At 49.6% G+C, this 20,136-nt stretch overlaps 1 protein-coding gene and 2 non-coding genes across 3 annotated transcripts; 2 read left to right on the forward strand and 1 right to left on the reverse strand.

Annotated features, from left to right (window-relative positions):
* Nucleotides 1-7,544: 7,544 nt before the first annotated feature.
* On the forward strand, nucleotides 7,545-7,616 carry TRNAA-CGC (transfer RNA alanine (anticodon CGC)). Its single transcript has one exon. It is a non-coding gene; the product is annotated as a tRNA-Ala (tRNA).
* A 103-nt stretch (nucleotides 7,617-7,719) lies between these two features.
* Nucleotides 7,720-18,163, forward strand: LOC139055436 (uncharacterized). Its single transcript, XM_070532901.1, has 2 exons — nucleotides 7,720-9,179; nucleotides 18,012-18,163. Exons 1-2 carry the CDS (start codon nucleotides 7,953-7,955, stop codon nucleotides 18,096-18,098), a joined length of 1,314 nt encoding a protein of 437 aa, XP_070389002.1. The 5' UTR covers nucleotides 7,720-7,952; the 3' UTR covers nucleotides 18,099-18,163.
* On the reverse strand, nucleotides 16,747-16,818 carry TRNAA-UGC (transfer RNA alanine (anticodon UGC)). The gene has a single exon. It is a non-coding gene; the product is annotated as a tRNA-Ala (tRNA).
* Nucleotides 18,164-20,136: the final 1,973 nt, after the last annotated feature.

Below are 20,136 nucleotides of genomic sequence, written 5' to 3' on the forward strand. Positions count from 1 at the left end.
TTACTACATCAGACGCAAAGAATGTTTTTCAGTGAACATACGATGAACAGGCAATCTCATTACTCCTTTATACAGTTGACCCTTTACTGCAGTTTTCATCGAGCTAAAAGATTGCCCGAACGTTCGGCACGCTCCTCTGTCGCCTACACGTATAACTCACACTTCCCAGTCCTTGTGTCGCATCAAAAGCAGAATGTACCCACATTGTGGCTTCTGTGATAACCCAGACGCTTGAATTGATCATTTAACATATAACTCCTTCCATATTAACTTCTTTTGATAGCAAAGTTCTTCAATCGTAATAATGCCCTGATAGGCAGAGGCGCGCCCGGACCACCGTTCGCGATGTTTCTATTGCACATTAGCCTGATGGACTACCTATGAGTGTCATTACGTGTTTTTGTCTGTTCTGCATTGTACGTCTTGATCAACGCATTGACGTCACGACTGTGTTGTCCTTTCTGAGGTGAGGCCAATGCGCAAAAATGAGTGTTGTATAATTATATGCATACTTAAAGTTCCTGTGTTGACTCATTTCTCCTGTATGACTATAGGTGAGCTGTCCCACCTTCTGTGCCGTGGTTTGGATGCTCATGCCCACATACAGTGTGCTCATATACGTGTTCTCAAAGAGACACAAACTGCGCGCTTGTGACTATAGTGCGTGTATGCGTTAGTGCTGGTTGATTTCTTCTTGCTTTCTGTCTTTTTGTTATTCTTACTGAGTAATGTATTTGGGAATTTAGGACAGCCGGCTCTAACCAGCCCTAACTTTTCATTTTGCTAGATAACATAAAAAGAAAGAAGAGAAAGACATATTCGGCGAATAAAAAAAAACGAAGACTGACATAGTGCACTAAAATTTATATAGAAATCGTCTTGAAACAATTTTAACTTCATCAACGGCTGAGCAAGCATCCATTTGACAGCATGCAAAAGAGAACACTTCCATAGCAAGATCAACTGCCGTGATTTCAAGGTTTTACCCACACAAAGGCCCGATTTCTCTCCTTCTTTTCTTGCTACTTTTAATATGGCGATTGCAGGGCAACGTCTCGGTGTCGCCGCCACGGACAACTGCGACAACTGTAGTGAAGGAGGGGCCCTAGAACACACTTGCTCATGTGGTTCAGCGCTTTCGACGTAGCGCGGGAAACGTTGAATCACACCGTGGACATGAGGCGAAAGGTACCACGGGCCAAGATGCTAGTCGGTCTTTAGTTGGCAGCGCTTGTCCCCCGCGAAACCACCCGAAGTCGTGTACCTGGTCCAGCAGGTTGTATGGCATAACCACGCTCCACTGACCTCTATAGCTCGATCCCTCTCGTAGGCTTCACGTTGATCGACCTGCAGGTTTTCGCTGAGCCAAGACACCCCTGATTCTCTCACTTGGACATCGGGGAGTGCTCTGTTGAGTCACTCCACAGTTCCATAAACGTGTCGACAGAAAGTAGTGTAGTGTTCGCTTAGGAAACTGCAGCAAGATGTTCTGAGAAAATGTATCACGATGCACATGCCGGTATACTCTGCGGTTTGAAGTAAGCCCCAGCAAACCGCGCAAGGCTTGGGTTCGGCACATAGCCGCAAGCTCTGGCGACGCTGTGCAAATTCCTTCGACTCAAAGCACCCGGTGATCCCGCCTGTTGTAGAGAATGTAGGCAGGTCTCGCATTAGGGACAGCGATGATAAGGTCGATATGCCCGGCACGCTGCATGTTCACTGTGTGCTTATGATCGCCGGTTGAATAATTCTAAGATATCTCTCGAAAAAAAGCGGCTTCTAATCACTGTTCAACAGCCTAATAAATATTCAGGCACTTGGTTCGGACGTGTTTCCACCCGGCTTGTGATCGCCAAGAGACGATGGTTTGGATGCGAAGCACTCTTGTCGAGCGTAGCCCACGTGTGCGATGCGTTTCCAGCTTCAAAATGCTTGAAATGAGCTACTTCTTCGCCAGACTTCGCCAGAGCCGTATTCATGAGTGTTGTGGCAGGTCAAGGTCGCGTCTCTCGAGCACGACGACGCGCCATCACTATCATTCGCTACATGATTGGACACAGTCCTCAGATCAGGTCACTGTAATGGCACCGTTTGTTCCCGCTTAGCAAAGCTATTTTCTTCAGAGCGACGTACGACTTATATGAGTGACATTTACGCGAGCGTCACGCAGTTTTGTGAAGGGCTGCCGCAAGTCTCCTAAAAACCTGTGCGAGCAGCTCTACTGCCCGGTTACTCGTGAGAAGCTCAAAGAAGTCGTATATATACGGCATGAATTCTGCCTCGGCTCCCGGCCCAGACGAGATATCGACGTATTTTAACACGAAAGTGTTCTCTACCTTTACCTCTACTCTTTCGCCGAACCTGACTGCAGTTTAATTCCGCTAGTGCCGTTATCGATGCCGTCAAATTGCTATTCTTGGGCATCTTGTGGACGCTACCGAAGTACCCCCCCCCCCCCCCCCCCCGCCCGATCTGGAAAAAATCTTAGCTGGGAACGACTTCCCTCACCAAAGGTTTGCCTAAGATGTTCGGAGCTTCGTTCGGCTACGCTCTTACTTTCGGCAATTCGTAAATACTCTTGCAGTCGTAGCGAGGAAACTTACTGTTCTTCACAAACAGGACGTTCCTTTTTCATGGGTTTCTCACCAAGACGCCGCTCTCTCCCAACTCACCACACTTCTCTCTAAAGTGATCATCATGGCACACTTCGAGCCACCAGTCCGCAACGTCCGCACTGGTGCCAGTGGTTATGGCATAGCATGATCTTCGATTGTAGAGCGAAGTGACATGGACAGAGACTAGAAATATTACGCCGTAGGCACTCTACTGACTCAACGTCCACATGGACAGGACTGTGTTTTAGCTTATGCTAGCCGGCTCCTGTCTGCCTCGGAGAAAAATCACTCGATTACTGAAGGTAGGTGGGCTGCATGCGTGGAATTTTGCAAAATTTCGCCCATAAAAATTCTGCCTACCGCTCATGGTAGTCGCCAACCACTATGTCACTCGTTGGCTCGCTCCTTTAAAAGAGAATGCTGAAACTCTATTAATGTTTTCTAAGTATACGTAAGCATACCTTCTTATTTAATTTGGCCCACCTCCAAATTTACTTGGCCCACCCCCACATTTCAAGTTGGCCCACCTCTAAATTTAATTTGCCCTCCCCCCAATTTAAGTTGGTCCAGTCCCAAATTTCAAGCTGGCCCACCAATATATTTAAGTTGGTCAACCCCCAAAGATCAGTCGGCACACTCTCAGATTTCAACTTGGCCCCACCTCAAATTTATGCGGGCCCACCTCAAATTTCAAGTTGTCCTACCTACAAGTTCAATTTGCACCCCCCCCCATTTTAATTTGGTCCAGTCCCAAATTTCAAGTAGGCCTACCAACAAACGTAAGATGGTCCACCCCCAAAGTTCAGTTGGCCCACTCTCAGATTTCAACTTGACCCCATCCCCATATTTAGGTGGGCCCATCCCCAAATTCGGCTCATGTCCAAATTCGAAGTTGGACCACCCCCAATCTCTAAGTTTGCGCACCCTATAGTTTATGTTGGCCCACCATACATTTCAAATTGGCAATCCTACAAATTTCAAATTGGCCCACTTGAAAACTTCAAGTTGGCCGACCCCCAAATTTCAAATTGGCCCACTCCAAAATATCAGTTGGCCCACCTACACATTTCAGGTTGACCCAACCGGAAATTTCAAGTTGGCTCACTCTAAAATTTCAGTTGGCCCACCTCTACTATAAGCTTCCCCATGCATTCACCAAAGAGCCCTGTGTATCTCTATGGGTAAATAGTTGCTTACGGTTTATAAAGCATCTACATTTATACTACTGTAACGACTAAATGTCTTAAATTTGCAAATTGCGCAGTTTTGTGCAGATACAAGGCATTACAATTTTTGCGTGATGGGGCTGGAGTACTCACCTAAGAATGCTCACACATTAAGGATATCCTACATGCCGACTCGCCCCCTGAGCCCTTGGACCTATGGACAAGAATACTCGTACTCGATTGCCTACAAGACAGGACGGTTGCACCATGGCACCATTTGTTTATTCCGCTTTCCTGTGGCCGACGCACGCTTCAGGTTGTGAAATGATCGAATTCGTCATTTTCGTTTCTCAGATTCTATATATGGGTGATGGGCAGCGTTGTGATTCCTACTTGAGACTGCTTAAATAGCGCCTCGAGTCATCACCCATAGTGCATGTTGTGCATAGTGCATAGTGCATCACCCATAGTGCATAGCGCATGTTCATCTCAAGGACAGCATCTTATATCGGCGTAATGTGTGCCCTCATGGTCCCGACTTCCTGCTGTTCGTACCAACTCGTCTATCTGCGCCCCACAGTCCTCCGCGAGTTTCAAGACAGCCCAACCACCAGTCACCTTGTTGCAAGGAGGAACGAAAAATGTAGAAGGGAGCATTACGTCACGCAGCCAGCCTTGGCAAGCGAACGCTCCGTGAAGCCACAGTGATGGCGCAACACGTGACCTTTTGCGCCGAGATCTCGTAACAAGAATCGAGATTTGATGAGACGTTTGGTTCCCTGTAGCTATGCCAGCAGTTTTTATTCGGTGCGCGCGTGTTCAGTTGCCCTACCATGGCTCTGCCTGCAGAGCGACAACACTAAAACCAACCACGCACTTTGACGTGCGTTCACGTGTTGGGCCACCACTGGCCCAGCCGATTTAGGCTTCAGTCGCGTTGCGGTATGCTCCCTCCTCTTGTTTCCTTCCTCAATGCCTTGGTGTGTCTAGCACATACGACCGCGTGCGCCACCACTTCCATTGCCCTGGCCTTGCCCGCTCAGTGCAGCGTTACGTCAGTGCCTGCGAGCTCTCTCAGCGTCGCTAGAAACCGTCCATGCTCCTTGCTTGTTACCTGTAGCCATCGACGTCCCAACTGAGGCCTTCTTCCGTGTCGGCTTGGACCTTCTGGGTCTTTTTCCTACATATGCTTCTGGAAATTAGTGAGTTGCCGACGCTACCGATTACACGACGCTCTGCGCAATGTCGAGCGCTTCCGACCAGCTGCGCTGCAGAAGTAGTGGAATTTCTCCTCCGTGACCTGGTTTTAGTGCATGGTGCCCCGCATCAGCTACTGACGGACCGAGGCCGTACCTTCCTTTCTTTTGGAAAGTCATCAACGATATTCTGTACTGCTGCTCCACCCACCGCAAGCTAACCACATTGTACCATCCGCATACTAACGGGCTTACCGAGCGCTTGAACCGGACACTCGCCGAAATGCTTCCAAGTACGTGTCGGCCGACCACAGTGATTGGGACCTTCCCTTGCCATATGTGACATTCGCCTACGATTCTACACTGCACGATATTGCTGGTTAATTCCCCTTTTATCTATTGACTGGACGTGGGCAAAATTGCCGTTTGATGCGTTCCTTCCTTCAGCTACAGCCTCGGCCAATGAATATACACGCAAAGCTGCCCCTCTAACCATGCGCGTTAGCTTGCTCGTAGGGCTTTCTAGTTTTCAAGAAAACCAGAAGCGCCCTTACGACTGCAGTGCCGCTGCGACGCACGCTTTGCCCTGGGTATACCCTCGTCCTTCTTTGGTCCCCAAGCCGTCGCGAGGGCTTTCTCAAAAGTTGGTTTTTCGACACACAGGCCCTTATCACGTCCTTCGATAAATTACCTACGTCACGTACCACATCGAACCCGGAAGTCTCGCTACGTCTTCTGACCTGTTGTCCCGTGACGTCCTCCACGTTTCGTGGTTGAATGTTTACTATCGTTCCTTTGATGCGGCACTTTAGACGCGCCGAGATCGCGCTTCTGCCACTAGGGGGTTCTGTTACTTGGCACTCGCAGAAGAGAGCGGCCAATGGATGAAGAGGACGTGCCATGTGCTTACGTGGACTGGCTACACAGGTCTAGTCTGGCGCTGTCCCCTATATGTCATTTCTGCAAAGAACAGGAAACCATTGATCATTTTTATTAACTTACCGCCGATTCGCAACCCAGAGAGAGAAATACTACGAAATTCCATTCCTAAAATTAGGCATTGCTACAAACGCTGAAAACCTTCTCTCCTTTGAGGCAAATATTTTGGGTTTTAGCCACAGGTACGTATGCAGGGCCTTATGAAACTTCCTTGGTGACACAAGGACAATAGCGAGTTAATTTACTGACTTATTAACAGCGGAGCTGTTTAAGTTTTCAGTTCCGCCGTGGAGCGTAACCAGAAAACTGCGCCCAGCTGTCCGCCGCCTTGCGTTGTCCAGCAACCACCTGCGAGAGCACCGAGCCACGTAACATCCTCGCACCCCACGCGCGTAGGGCGGAGTCGTGACCTCACAGGCGAGTAAAAGCTCGGAACATCCGGCACGGCGACACACCTCTCGCCTCCTCTACTCCGTGCGTACTTGCTCCTGCCATGGGAAGATCGAAGAAAGTCCGAACGCCCGCAGAAGTGGCTTACCAAGAATTAAGGGCACCTCTACTGCTAAGCGAGAAGCAATGCGTCGCCGCCGAACTGATCTTGAACACGGTGCCGAAGCTGCGGCTCCGAACGCTCGACGTCACCGTCAAAGCGATCCCGGCCTCCGACTGCTCGAAAACATCAAGCGTCAAGTCCGCCGAGACAACAGCATAGCAAAACCTAGCATAACCTCGCATAACCTGGAAACCACTTGGGCAAGCCTACCAGCAGCTTAGCAAAACCTAGCATAGTCTCCGAAACCTACAAACAACTTAGGCAAGCCACGAAAAATCTTGGTGATCACGAGCGGCGCAGTTGACTCCAGCCTTGCACCACTAGTGCAAGCTGCACACTTTTATTTATTATTTTACAAGACTCAAAGTTACGTTAATTTGATGATTTATTATTTATTATATTCAGCAATTTCCAATTAAATTGATTAATATATATTGCCTTCTAGCGTGTTCTCCTTTCAAAAGCGCCCGTTTTCTTATAACCGTTTTCCGTGTAACCGCCAGCTTCATGGCCAATCCCCATAGTGGGTACGCGCCATGGTATAGGAAGCAAGCAAGCAAGGCTTCCATCTTGGCTAGTGTTTGTGATACTTGTAAACGTAGCATTCAAATAGTTTATGCCTCGTTTATTTTCACGTAACAATATTATCTGCTACATTCGTTACCATTCAGGCATATAAAAGCAAAATCGTTTCATCACATGCACATGCGTACCTGCCGGACAAATACCAAGCTACGAACAGAACGGTCACGTATTCCAACTCACATCCAATGTGATCAAGGATGACAAAGATGATTTTCAATACTAGCGAGACACCTCGTTGGACTCGGATACACAGTAAACGGGCAGCTGCGACTTCTTATAGGGTGACCTCCGATATGGCAATAGTCGCGGCGCCGTGCCGTATTCCGAGAAGCCATGTCTGAACATTTTCAGCACCACTTGTCTTAAAGAATGCGCGGCGCTTGAAGACACAACCACGTCTCTACACATACGGCATAGGTAGCTTTGGTAGCGTAGGCTAAGCATCCATGGCCCGTACAAATTCAGAAGCGGAAACGTCTGAACCCGTCCCGGGGGTGTAGCTCAGTGGTAGAGCGCTCGCTTCGCATGTGAGAAGTCCCGGGTTCAAACCCCGGCACCTCCATTTAAGCATCTCTTCCTTTTTCCTTTGCAGTTCTACTAAAGGAATTTTTTATCATGCTTTGTAGGGAGGAAGAAGAAGACGCCGAGTAGTACGGTCGTGCCCACACCAGCTCCTGCTTTCTTCGATATTTTCGTTGAGAAATTCATCTCAATCTCTATGATTTCTGCACCGACGGATGCATAAGGAAAAGAGGAACCCACAGATACCAACGTTTCTACGATGGGTGGCCTTTTCGTTGGTTTTTCGAGCTGCTTCTCTTCCGTGACGCCGCGCTCCCCTCAGTCTGACGGCAAGGCCTAACCAGCGCTCGCCGGGCAGGGTTAGCCCCGCCTCGTCATGGCAGAGAGAATGGTTGTTGTAACGGATGGAGACGATCTTCCGCCGGAAGAATTTGGTGAAGAGCACGGCTGGCGCTCCGCCGCTGTCAAGAAAAACGCCCTGCGCGTTTCTCGTCGCGACAACACCCATGAAGCGGCAAGCAGCCAGGGGCACCGCGAGCGTCTCAATGGCAGCAGAAAGCCCATTAGCCTAAAGCACAAGATCATCAAGTCGTCGCGAATGCCTCAGCTCCCGAAGGAACACTTGAAGATTATCGCCCGCCCCAGGGGTGGTCTGGATGTTCAGAAAACGGGCTCCGCTCGGCTTGGTCGGGCCGTCGCCGCCGCGGCAGGACTCACGTCCGAGCAAGCTAGCCATGACATCGTCTGCCCCAACGCAACACAATATATTATCGTCCTCAGCACCGCGTCTCGTGATAATGCAGATGCTTATCTAAAAATGAATTGCATCACCCTGGGCATCAAGCAGTACGAACTCAGCACTTACGAAGCCGCACCGCACGCCACGTGTAAGGGTGTCATACGTCAAATTGATGTGTCGGAGAGCCAGGCCGACCTGCACAGAAGCATTGTCAACGAGAGAAATCCGTTAGCCCTGGGAGCCAAGCGAATCAAGAATAGCGAAACGGTAGTCATCGTTTTCGACGGCTACAAGGTCCCCAACTTCGTATTCTACGGCTCGGCGCTAGTCAAGTGCTCCTTGTACCTCAGGCAGCACGACTGCTGCTATGCCTGTGGTAGACTAGGCCACAGAGCCGACGTCTGCCCAGCGCCGGAGGACAAGCTATGCAGGAAATGTGGGGCCAACAACCCCGCCGACAACCACACCTGCTCGCCTACTTGCAGCCTCTGCGGGGGCCCGCACGCCACAGCGGACAAGATTTGCAAGCAAAGGTTCCAACTCCCGTACATCGTTCGGCGGAGGAGAAGGGAACGAAATGCGGAATCCAGGAAGCGAGACCCGTCACCTGCGCAGACAAGCGCCGACAGCGAACCAGCTAGAACATCGAGCAGGCGCTCCCGCTCAAGAAGCCGCTCGAGGTCCAGCTGTTCCCGGTCCAGGTCCAGGAGCCGTTCCAGGTCCAGGTCCCGCGGCCGCTCCAGATCGGGAAGCCATTCCCGGGACCCACAGAACAGGGTCCGGTTCGAGGAGCCAGCCGGTGCTGGGAAACAAGGCGCCACTTGGGCAGACAGGGTGCGGAGTGGAGGGAGAACTGCCGTAAAGGTAACTGAGGGTACGGCGCCAGAGCATGGTTCGTCGGAAATAGCTCAGCTTAGAAAAGAAAATGCCGAGATGCGCAGCATAATCGAGTTAATGCGAGCCGAAATAGCAGAGCTCAGAAAGGCTAATCAACCTCACCACGTCCCAGTCCCTAGTTCAACCCCCTCAGGAATCCCTTCGGCGACCCCGTCTCCCCAAACCCCTCGGGGACCTCACGCCGTTCCAGTCCCTAGTTCATCCCCTTCGGGGACCCTCTCTCCCCAAACCGCAGACGTTCCCATGGTCGTGGATGCGAGCCACTCGGGCAACCCAGCCAAAAGAAAGGCCGTTCCCAGCATGCCCGAAAATGTACCAGCTAAAGCCAAGTCCGAAGTCAGAGAAATGTTGAATTCAATCTGCTACGAGATCAAGAAGATTACCGAACGACTATCTGCAGTGGATCAGCGACTCTTGGTCGTGGATCAGAAGTTAGACGCGCAAAATGTCAAAATTCAATGCTTAGAAAACAGAATGCCAGAGATAGAGTCCAAGGTGCAGCAAATGGACATCAGGACGTCAACCCATGTACGTCCAGTATACTTCACGGATGGCGCGTTGGTACCTACGCCGCCACCACTGCACATTCCCGGACCGATTAACAGAACCACCTCCCTCGATACCCTAGTAGCAACGCCGGAAGGCGCTCTATACAGCAAGGATGGCGCCACACACCCAATTTAGGATTTCGCAGTGGAACTGCAGGGGACTCCGCCATAAAAGATGCACCCTGCAGCAGTTTGTTCGCACTCACAAAGAAAAGCCACGTGTTATAGTATTGCAAGAAACGATGACTGATCAGGTTTCACTCCAGGGATACAAAGCTCTTACTCTCCGTGGGGATGGCAGAGGAATCTGCACATTAGTCAGCAACAAGTTCACTTTCGTCGCACACGATCTAGGGGTCCGGCCTAGCAAGACGGAGACCTCCCTAGTAGAAGTCATCCCAAGCCAATCCAATATCTCTAGCATTTTTATACTTAACGTATATAGCAGCCCGAGCGATCACAGACAACGTTTCAAAACCATCATCACTAGGGCAACGAAACTCGCCGGAAACTCTCCCCTGGTTGTGGCCGGCGATTTCAACGCCCCCTTTCACGCGTGGAACTACACGCACGACACGGTCAAGGGCAGAAGCCTGTGGCAGGAGGCGGGAGATGCGGGACTCTCTCTATTGACGGACCCAGCCTTTCTCACCAGACGGGGCACCTCCTCGACCAGGGACTCTGTCCCGGATCTCGCCTTTGTTAAAAACGCTGGCTCAGCCATGTGGTCGAATCTGCTCATAGACCTCGGTAGTGATCACTACATCACGGTCACCAGCTTACAAGTGAAGCAGAAAAGAAAGAAGGCGTTCTCGGTGCCTGACTGGGACAAATTCCGTGAGGTTCGCAAGGCCCGCGCCGCCCGTGGAGAAAAGCCGGAGAGTCTCGTCCAGTGGTGCGCACTAATTCTGCAAGATGTCTGCTCCACCACCAAAACCATAGAGACGGGTCTACAGACAGACAAAATGGATAGCAGGCTAGCCCACCTTCTCGAGGCTAAGCAATCACTTCTCGAGAGGTGCAAAAGCCAACGCTTGAATCGCAAGCTCAGAAAAAAGATAGCCGAGATCAACAAGCAGATCGACGAGCACTGCCAAGCCCTGTCTAGGCAGCAATGGGACGAAATTTGCAATTCAATCGACGGGCAGATGCGCACGGGAGGGAAGTGGAATCTTCTCAAACACTTGCTCGACGACTCCGGCACCAAGTCAAACCAGAGAAGTGTCCTCGCTAAAGTGCTCCACGAAGCCAAGAAGTCGTCTTCGGAAAAGGACATGCTGGATATGTTGGCTAAGAAGTACCTGCCGCTCAAAACTGTGGCCGATGAGGCGGCATACCCAGTATACAAAGGGAATCCGAATTCCGCGCTGGACGAGCCTTTCAAAATCAGTGAAATCCGCCACGCCCTACACGACCTCAATGGTAGGTCAGCACCCGGCCCGGATCACATTAACAACAAGGCTCTCAGAAACCTAGAGGACGCATCGATCGAGTTTCTTACAGATGAGATAAATCGGATTTGGGAGCAGGGAATTGTACCTGAAGAATGGAAGTTGGCGAAGGTCATACTAATCCCAAAGCCCGGTAAACCGCCGAGCCTGGACAACCTCCGCCCAATCTCACTGACGTCATGTGTAGGGAAGGTGGCCGAGCACGCCATCCATAAGAGAATTGCCGAGTATATCGAGACCAACGACCTTTTCCCTCACAACATGATAGGTTTCAGGCCAGGCCTCTCCACTCAGGACGCCATGAAGCTTATCAAGATCTAAATCCTGGAACGCTGCCCTCGGGACACGAGAGCCATCCTTGGTTTGGACCTGGAGAAGGCCTTTGATAACATCCGTCAGGAGTTCGTCCTCGACGCCATCTCCAAGCTCGACCTGGGCTCGTCCTTCCATGCCTTCGTCAGGTCTTTCTTGAGCAAACGATGCGCCATCCTCAAGGCTGGAGATTTGAAATCGGGGACAATGGAGCTGAGTAGAAGAGGCACCCCCCAGGGATCAGTCATCTCACCACTCCTCTTCAACATCGCAATGGTTGACCTCTCAAGGTATCTAGGCAAGGTCCAGGGCATCGGTCACACGATCTACGCGGATGACATCACTGTCTGGTGCGCGGGTGGCAGTGACGGACAAGTCGAAGCCGCTCTCCAGGAAGCTGTTGACACTACAGAGCGCTTTTTACCCACACGGGACTCCGGTGCTCCCCAAAGAAATCGGAGCTCCTTCTCTACAGCCCAAGTAGAAAGGGCCGCAAGCCACAGAACTGGAAACCCCCCACTGAAATTGACATTAATCTCTACACTAGTTGCCGAGATCCCATTCCCAAAGTCACGTCCATTCGAATCTTGGGAATGGCACTCGAAGGGACAGGCACAAATAGCATCACCATTCACAAATTAGCAAAGAAGACGGATAGCGTCATCGGTCTAATCAGGCGGGTAGCTAACAGAAGGAGAGGCCTGAGCGAAGAGAATCTCTTAAGGCTAGTCCACGCTTTCTTGTTGTGCCATTTTACGTACGTAGCGGCCATGCACGTCTGGGAGAGGGCCGAGCGAGACAAACTAAATGCCATGATAAGGAGGGGGATCAAGAGCGCGCTCGGACTACCAAACTACACACGCACCGACCGACTCCTGCAGTTGGGTATTCATAATACCCTGGAAGAGATTGCAGAAGCACAAGAAAGGGCACAGATTCTCAGGCTCTCCGGCACCAGGGCGGGCAGACGATTCCTAACTGAGATGGGCGTACCCCCTGCCACTGTCGAAGACGCCTACCAAGGCCTACCGAAAGAGCAAAAAGATAACATCATCATATCGCCCGCCCCGCGCAATATGCATCCCCAGCGCAACGTAGAAAGAAGGAAGGCCAGAGCGGTGGCGCTCCTACGCCGCGCAACAGAACTCCCTGGAGGCAGCTGCTTCGTTGACGCGGCCCAGTATGGCAACAGCGCAAATTTCACGGTAGTGTCAATCAACCACAGGGGTTCGACCGTTAACGCGGCTTCGGTACGAAGCGCGTCGTCGCTTGCGGCGGAGCAAGTGGCCATTGCCTTTGCCCTCCTGGATGACGGACATGCCAATATCTTCAGCGACTCCAGCGCAGCCATCCGCACCTTCAGCGTCGGCGCCGTGTGTAAGGAAGCCTGTCGCATCCTCGACGGCAAAAGCATCACCACCCACACTCTCACGTGGTTCCCCGCTCACATGGGATCTATCACGGGAGGCCCCACAAACCTCAACGAGCTGGCCCACTCCAAGGCGCGAGGTCTCACTTTCCGCGACCATGGAGAACTGCAACGCCGGCCCGCAGCGGTGGAGAATAGAGATCAACCGACCACACATAACGAAATTGCGCAGCACTTTTATCTCGGCAGGAGAGAGTTTCCCCTTCCACACAAGAAGTTAAATAGAGCGCAGGCATTGACCCTCAGATTACTGCAAACGGGCTCATATCCCAGCCCGGTTTTATTTCACAAAATTTATCCCGACACCTATGCCACTAGTTCTTGCAGGCATTGCAATGACATCGCTAGCCTAGATCATATGCTCTGGCGTTGCCCCTCATTACGAGGCACAGAAGAAATCAATGAAGACAAGTGGCTCTCCGCTATCAAGAGCCCTGATGCCGGGGTGCAACTATGGGCTGTCCAGAGGGCCCACGATGCGGCGGTCGGGCAAGGCCTGACTGTCCCAACGTGGGAGCGGCCCGCAGCGCGCTGAGTCGCGTACCTCAGGACCTAATTAAAGTTTCGCATCCATCCATCCATCCATCATGCTTTCTAGAAAACTGTCACCGAATGACGAAGGAACGCGGGATTTGCAGGCCATGCATAGCACGAAGAGTTACATTTTAATCATTACAGATTAGAACAGTGCACTGACCAGAAAATATAGACGTCTGAAAAAAATAAGAAGTCAATTTTAAATTAGCAAGCAGTTGTGCCACAGACGCCGACTACAGGGGGGCTCAGCAGCGACCTGAGTCCCTCGCCCCACCCTTCCCGGCGATGCCGAAGAAGCCCTCCCAACGTCTGCTTCCGTGTCCCGATTTCTCGTTGCCAGACTTGAGTCACCCTCATCTTCCAGCTGCCTTTTAAGCTGTTCTTTACGTCTGACTTGCTAAAATTTTCATTTTACTAAATCCGTGTTGTTGGCCCGGGCGTGCTCCGGTTTCTATCAATTCGTAATTTTCCTAATATTTTGGCGAATGTCGATAACACACGGGAAAGAGCATTATAGGAATTCAGCAAACTAACCTTCACTTTCATTCGTATTGGCAGCTCCTACCTAGAAAATAATTATGTTGCTAAATATCCACACTGCTTCCAACATTGCTCTCCATGGTTTCACCGCTAAGGTGTTAGTGAGACTAGAAGCGTTGAAACGCGCTATGTGGGTGTTTTGCGGTGTCCTGTGAGAACCACATAGTGTGAGGAATGTTAACGGTAATACCTAGAAATATTTATTAAATTGTTTCGTTCATTACTAGCTACATCTCAATTCCTAATTTATCTTCACCTTTTTTTTCCCTGCTTAGCGGCGCGAATCAAGAGCTCACAAAAATTACCCCGCTTGTCCGAAAGAAGCAAGCGTGGTAACAATTCTATATTTTTATAGAAAAGGGGCCATTTTACGCGTCACGTTACCGAAAGCTTTACAGGCGCATTTTACACGAACCACGCAGGAAGTTCTCCGAATCTTCTAAGTGAACTCTGTACGGCACAATTAGAGATAACATTCCGAGGCAATGGGATGCATATCATGCGTGATACGTGGCAACGTTTCAAGGGCGTCATTAGGTTACAGCCCTTGCGAGAAAAAAAGCCTTCAGCAAGTCCTCAAAGTTCTTATCAGCTATCTGTCCCGGCGTCTCCAGAGAACAGTACGTCCCACCAAATTTACATATTGTGAAAACAGAGGGCATATTAAGCGTAATATGCGGACAAAGGTTAACGTTTCTGGCATAATTATTAGCGTTGGAAATAAATACTCAAGCCTCGTTTTCTCCTTATTTTTATGTTCAATATGGAGTTCATAATCAATTTACCCGGTGCCTTCTGTGAATTAGACAAGGTACATTGTTTATATCTTTTGACTATTCGAGGGAAGGTATAGGTAAGCTGTAGGAGAAGTAAGAAGTGTGTGGCTTTATGAGAGCCTTCGCAGTTAATTATGCGTCCGAGTGGTACGGAGCGTTTTAGGTGCGTTTTACGAACGGCGCAGAATTTAGCCCGCTGTCCTGAGAGCAATGCAACTTGCGCCAAGATCGAATTTGTGAAAATAAGGGAAACTTTATCACCAATCAAAATACAAAGTTGAATGCGTGTTGTCAAATTACAGTATTGCTTCAGCGTTTGCTTGAAAGCGCCAGTTGGTCGTTATTCGCTGTTTCCGAGTGTCCCATGATATTTGTCCATGGTACCAACTTGACAATAAGTAAATACGGTTTCCATATGGTATAACATTTCCGGCGTAATTGCAATTATTGAAAGTAATTACTGAACACTCCTTTTGTGCCTATTTTCATGCTTTCCACGGGGCAAGATAGGCTTCCACGAGAACGACCTCGACAAGCTAAACGAGCAGCTTGTTAAGTACTTGGATAAAACAAGGGGGAGAATGTGTAGGCAATGCTCAGTGTGGGCGCGTCAATTTCAACCTTTCCAGTAAATTTACGTGCAAATTTGTGGATGTTGGGCGAGGTTTCATGGTTGATAATTAGTCAAACTTCAATGCGTGTCGTTCAATAATGGACTAAAATTTAGCGCAATGTCCAGAGGATATCTAAGAGCCAACGAAGTCAAATTTTGTGGATATGGGCCCCGATAGGGGCTGATGATGCGCGTCGCATACGTTTTCGCAGCCAAGATAAGTTTCCGCACACAGCGTGTAGGTACCGATGCAGCTAAAGGCTACGCAGTGATTCCCCGACGACCTTGTATGAAGTGACATGGCGTAAATTTCACAAAGGACGGGCGAAAATTACCTCCGAATCGTTCTGCAGCACGCGACGGTTCCCACAAGCCAGAGAGGAGGAAAGGCTCGCCGCAAGCCCCTTTCTTCCTCGCCCAATGAAAATGTCTAAATAGCTTAGATGACAATCGTAGTGCCTGGTATAGGCTCATGAAACCGAATTTTTTTCGTGCATAATCCGCTCTCGAGCGAATATTCTTTACTCCTGCCGCTTGTGTGTTGTCAGCGACACCCTTGATGAGGAACTGGTTTTTGACGTTACACACTGACACTGCTGCTGAGCAAAGCCCTAGCTGACTCGCACACGTCGGGCCTGTAAAACGCGGCATGACGAACAGAAATTATGGATGATATACAGGCTGAAGAGCACAGCCTGATAATATTTTTTATTCGAGTAGGTATCGTATGGTATGCGGTATCCTATAATCGCGATAATTAGAGTTCGAAGCGAAAATTGGGAACTTTAAGAAAGGGTGCGTTGCTGGAACTTCTTCGATTGGCATTCGATATACACCCAGCAAACCGCCGCTCGCCGGCCTCCACTGCCGCACGAGAACGGCTCCGAGACTTCCTCGAACAACTGCGCTCTATTGCTTGCACAATGTCACATATGTTAGTCAACGGTGAGAACTGAACCCAATTTTGTAGCGTTTTAATCCTTCTGAACGAATGTAAATACCAAAGGGCACTGAGAAACAGCTCCTTTTTCCTCAACATTATGCAGATCATGAATTTCACCACGAGAATTTGGCTGACGGTAAGCGTTTCTTCCGTGTGTTTGGTATGAAAGTGAAAACGTCGAAACGCGTTTTTTTAATTGGTGTTTTACCATGCTCTACGACAGCCCTTATGTAACTGCACTAGTGATTTGGTTAGTTAGCTTTACGTAACTTCCCTGCACGCACTCATGCCTAACACGCAGAAATGCGTGGGCGTTGAAGAGCAAAAAATAAAAAAAAAACACTGTGGAGGCACAGACGCAGCAATTGAAAAAATAAAACTCTCATGGAGGTGCCGGGGTTCGAACCCGGGACTTCTCGCATGCAAAGCGAGCGCTCTACCTCTGAGCTACACCCCCTGGACTTTCGAGGGGTTTTGCTTATTGCAGTTATTGCGTAACTGCTTTTAGTTTCGAAGACTTGAAGCCTGCTTCGTACCGGCCGTGGATTGGACAACCTTATTCCTGAGCTCTGGCCGTCCGTGTGTCGCTTTGTGATAATCAGCTTAACCAGTGAGTCAATCAATGCAGAAACTTGAATAGAAGCTGAGGAATGCGCAACGAACGAAGTATAAGAGATGTAACCTTAAAAAATAAATACGTTGATTGTTGTTTTTGATTCAAACGCAAAGAAAACGATATCCTAATCAACATTAGGAGCAAAAGATGGAGCTCGGTAGCTAATGCGAACAGCATAACCGATGACCGCTTCTTGATTAGAATAAAACTGATGCAAAGGGGTAAAAAATGGCAGCCGACGGCGGCAGAGATTGGTCTCTCTTCTGGATGGAACAAGGCGAGCGGCATTGGCAAGCCAGTCCATTCACGCCAGCCTGGTCAGAGCTGTGACCTCAAACCGCCATTTGCACCGAGACTTGAGCGCAGTGGGTTCTGGACAAGAAGCACAGACACAAGAGCTTCTCATGCCTAAAACAAAGCAGACCCAAGGATTAAAAGGAGACGAGTGCATCGGTAATTAACCAATGCACCAACGGGTTTGCCTAATGCGCTGTTGCACAAATTGGGCAGCGCACTGCAGCAGACACGTGAAGAGCTCAGCGTACCTCGCAATACCTCCGCGCTTTCGAGCCTAGGGCGAGGTTGCATGGAAAAATCTGCGTGGCATGGTCGACAGCAGGTCCTGTTCACACATAGGTTGCGAGAGTTCCTACGAGGAAGAAAAATCGTCACGCACCAGGTCGGTGACGCGGTGTGGGCCAAAAGAAAGGAGACCACAAATATGGCTCTTGCGCGCTCTCTAGGCACTGTTTGTACGTTTCTCCTAAAAAAACGCCAGCGAACGAGAGCATGCGCGTTTTTTTGGCCGAAACGACACCTCAAGATATCAGCTTTGACGATCACGTTTCTTACGCACGAAGGACAATGAAGTTGAGCTCGTGGAAACGCACTAAGGCGTGGAACTTATCGCACGGGTGGTAAAAATTTGAGCACCGGGCGGTGTTCGTGGCATGGCTACAGCCTAAGAAGCCAACACGTACGTTGCAGAAACACAGCTCTCAATTTTTCTTTTCGTTCTTTTTTTTTTGCTGCAGCAACGGCGTCCGTGGTGCCTAAGCCTCTGCATGCTGTCTGACAGGTGCAACCTCGTAAGGGTCGGAGAGGCAGTAGTCAGCAACTGACTGCCGGCCATTGCGGCCTGTCGTCGACACCGGGCCCAACGAGGAGCAAACTGAGCCATGCCGTAGCGGACGTGTAGAGTGTTGAAGAAAGAAGGATCCACCCGTGAAGGACTATGGGATCAGAATTCGCTCCAACTGCGCGTGCTCGGGATTTTGTGTTTCTAAAATCGTAGATGCGCAAATGCAGCAGCAATCGATCGCTCACGATGATCAAGGGCAGTGATTTAAACAAGCTGCGGGTAGTCACGCGGTTTCTTTACAATGTCTGCTCATTTTGTCTGCTCAACTAATGAGACTAGCGTGGGTACTACACCGTAGAAGATTATTTGTGAATTAAGTGACAGACAGACTGAAAGGTTCACTCGGTAGTTCCCGTGTCAAGGTAGTACATACCTGCTGCTAGATTCACGAGTCGTGCCATCATCTAAGCCCAGTAATAGCTAATTTCGCAGACTGTCGACGTCATCTGTTCCCTGGGCGCAGAAATACTTTTTTTTTCAAATTCGGAAAAACTGAAGCGACTTTTTTTTCGTTAATTTTCTCCAAACCATCCAATTTTTGTCCGGCACCCTACGTGCCATTTGTACAGAGGACCATCATAATCATCATCATAATCAATTATGTTGTCGAATACCTTTCTTAAGGAGCACGGTTAGCCTCGCTCCATTCCTACAGTGCCCACTCGGTGGATAAGAGACAATAATTTTTTACAGCGAAGCTGTTAGCCTCTCGGTGGTCGGTATTTTCGTGTCCGTCCGTGAGAAGAAATTACCATCGTCAGTAGTGGCTCATACCCCCCTAAGGAAGTGAGAAGCTGCAGAAATTCTGATAATCATCTTCTAATACATAAGCATTGTTTGGCTCGGCTGTGACTTAGTTCTTGCATAGTTTTGCTTGGTTGCTTTTTCTAGCTTATGCGCGTCTACCCATGGCCTTTCCGGTGGCAAAGAATACTTACTCCCGTATTCAGAAATCCATCTAAATTTGGAGCCCATGCTTGACGTGATATAAACGATGCCTGGTGCGAAAACGTCCAAGACGCTCATTGCGTTTCCTTCTGCGCGTTCACGACAGGGGCCATTTAAATGAAGTCAAGCGTCGGCTTCAAGTTAATATGCATTTCTGAATACGGGGGTTAGGCTTTAGTAGGCGCATTCTGCCTCTTCAATACAATCGTATCAATTGGGCCCCGAACGCCGGGCTCGAGCGCGCCTCGATGGAGCAGAGCGGCCTAAAAGGAACAGCAGCTGCTGCAGTATAGGGCGACAGGCGTTGCGTGAGGGGAGAGTGCGTCGCCGCGATGCCATGTCACCTTTGCTGTCGCTCTTGCAAACCTGCGTTTGCGCGCGTTCCTTGTGTCCAAGCAAGCTCTCGATGGCGTTGTCATTGCACCTCGGTAAGGCCCGATGAGCATGCGCCAAACAACTCAACGTGCTCGCTTGCCTGCGAGGTGTTCATAACTCGAAGGACGCTCAGCAGCGTTCAGTTGGACATTGGGCTACCTCAAAATCTCAACATCGCCCACTCCCAAATTTAAAGTTACCCACCCCCAAATTTCAGTTGGCCCACCCCTACTGTAAGCTTCCCCATGCCTTTTCTAGGGAGCCCTCTGTATCTCATTGGGTATTCTCTTTACATTTTATTCTTCTGCTTTAAATTGTTCCTTATCGCTTAAAAGAATCCAATCATCTACATTTATACTATCGTAACGATTAAATGTATTAACTTTGCAAACTAAACGTTTTTGTACAGATACAAGGCCTTACGATTTTCGTCTGACAGGGCTCGGGAGCTCGGCAAATATGCTTACTCATTAAAATTCAATGGCTCATCCCCCTCGTAATGCAGGTGCTACAAGCACTCAGCAAAGCGCAGCGAACAGTGCATACATTCATTGGAATCACGCATACAACGTACAGAGCTGCGTGCGTTTCAATAAAGAACAAGCTCAAAACAAGCATCTATCATCATCAGCAAAGGCTCATACCCCCGTAAGCAAGCAAAAAATGTAATGGCTCATGCCCCCATGAGGCAGCGG

This window comes from Dermacentor albipictus, chromosome 2 (genome assembly GCF_038994185.2).
Source record: "Dermacentor albipictus isolate Rhodes 1998 colony chromosome 2, USDA_Dalb.pri_finalv2, whole genome shotgun sequence".
Classification (NCBI taxonomy): Eukaryota; Metazoa; Arthropoda; class Arachnida; order Ixodida; family Ixodidae; genus Dermacentor; species Dermacentor albipictus.

Bases quoted from the DNA above. Each gene is read 5' to 3' on its own strand.
- LOC139055436 (XM_070532901.1), top strand. From the start codon at position 7,953: ATGGCAGAGAGAATGGTTGTTGTAACGGATGGAGACGATCTTCCGCCG. The intron at 9,180-18,011 runs GTAACTGAGGGT...TTTTTGCTGCAG, and splicing joins GAGGGAGAACTGCCGTAAAG to CAACGGCGTCCGTGGTGCCT.